Genomic DNA, 1,675 nt, shown 5'->3' with positions numbered 1-1,675 from the left:
CACACCATCTCCCCTTTCGCTTTTTTTAATTTAGCAGGTGGAACGGCTGCTGCTCACCTGAGGATGGGGAGGGAGAAGCAGGGGAGGTTCCTAATTTGGGCCGTTTGGATAATGTGTTTTACCACGGGCTGGATTTCATGGATGCGGTCACCAAAGCGCGCCGGTGCCGCAGCCTGTACCGCACGCACCACTGCCGCACTGGTGCGTTACCCACCACCGCTGCGTTACTGCATCACACCACCTCCACCAGTTCAGTTTATTGGCTTTTACCTTAAATACACCCAATCCTTTGGAGGTGGCAGCTCCCCGGTGGCTGCTCAGATCTTGTTGTGATTTCAACATTTCCCTCGCTGGCTGCATCCTAAAATCACTGGCTGGAGGCAGTGCCGGGAGCCGGTGGGAGGGAGCAGGGACGTGCCCATGTCCTCCCGGTGGTGGGCGCAGTGTTGCAACAGCCCCACCTTTTCCAGGGCTGGTTGAAATCGCTGCCCCATCATGGCCATGTTTTGGCTAAAATCAGACCTGTCCTCTAACCTCGGGCAGGGGATTGCCCTGGGAGAGCCAGGACCCCAACCAAGAAGAACGAGGGGTGTCCTCTGTGCCTGTGGTCCCCTCTCCTGCCTTCCCCTGCCCACCCCTGACCACCCAGGCTGGCAGGAGGGTCCAGCAGGAGGGAGGGACTCAATAAGTGTGTCTGCTAGTAGGTCCATGCCCCAAGGAACCAGTGGGGAAGGCTCTTCAGCTGCATGGGGAGATGTGAAATGAGGGCTGGGTGGCTGCCACCGGCCAGGCTCTGCTTGGGAAGCCCCCGGGGACGCCGACCTGTCGCAGAAAGTCCCCAAAGGGTCAGCTGTGGGACAGCAAAGCAATCCTTCAAGCACTGCTTGCTCCATCCCATGCTCTGCTGAGATGCGCGGAGGTCCCTGCAGGGACACGGTGGCCCCTGGCACGAGGTGTCCTGCGGCACAAGCGGCTCAGGCCCATCGGGGAGGACACAGAGTGGACCAGCTTCATCTTGGACTCTAAGAAGGCTGTGAAGCAAGTCCTTCTCAAAGTCTTTTCCATCCTCATGAATGACAAGAAGGTGCCAGGGTGAATGTACCGGGGGCAAAGTGTGCCAGAGCAGCAGGACCGCCTTCTGCGAGATGACTGGCTGCCTGGCTAAGGGGAGAGAAAGGTTTATGTGACCTTAGCAGGACCTCTGACATGGTCTCCTGCGGTATCCTCATGGCCAAATTGGAGAAATAAGGACAAGGTGGGTCAAAAACTGGCTGGACCACCGGCGTCAACGGGTCATGCTGAGCAATGCCAAGTGCAGCTCCTGGCTGGAGGAATGGGCTGGCAGTGACCTGCCCAAGCTCAGCAAAGGGAAGTGCAAAGTCCTGCGTCTGGGATGGGGAACATTGTGTCACAGGGCACATCTGGGGTCAACTGGCTAAAAAGCAGCATTGCAGGAAAGGATCCACATCCATCACACGACCAGAGCCAGAACAATGTCTGCCGGGAGCTGGACCGAGAGAGGAGAGGAAGGAAAAGACCCTGCAGAAAGCAGGAAGCCCCAATGGGGACATGAGGATGTGGACGGGGAAGGTTGAGAGAAGTGCTTGTGATGTCTCTGTGTGCAGATCCCCTCCTGTAGCAAAGGCAACAAGGTGAGGATACCGCAATGGGCACA

General features: G+C 57.6%; 1 protein-coding gene across 1 annotated transcript in view; it reads left to right on the top strand.

The window, feature by feature from the left end:
• The window catches only part of CAPN15 (calpain 15), a 56,360-nt gene extending 55,264 nt beyond the window's left edge, over nt 1–1,096 (top strand). Inside the window, exons 11-12 of the mRNA XM_009891548.1 lie at nt 38–201; nt 930–1,096. Coding sequence (XP_009889850.1) covers nt 38–201; nt 930–1,096 — 331 coding nt within the window. The remainder of the gene's footprint in view (nt 1–37; nt 202–929) is intronic.
• Nucleotides 1,097–1,675: the final 579 nt, after the last annotated feature.

Source organism: Charadrius vociferus, unplaced genomic scaffold, assembly GCF_000708025.1.
Source record: "Charadrius vociferus isolate BGI_N301 unplaced genomic scaffold, ASM70802v2 scaffold619, whole genome shotgun sequence".
NCBI lineage: Eukaryota > Metazoa > Chordata > Aves > Charadriiformes > Charadriidae > Charadrius > Charadrius vociferus.
This window is presented reverse-complemented; position numbering and strand designations above follow the sequence as displayed.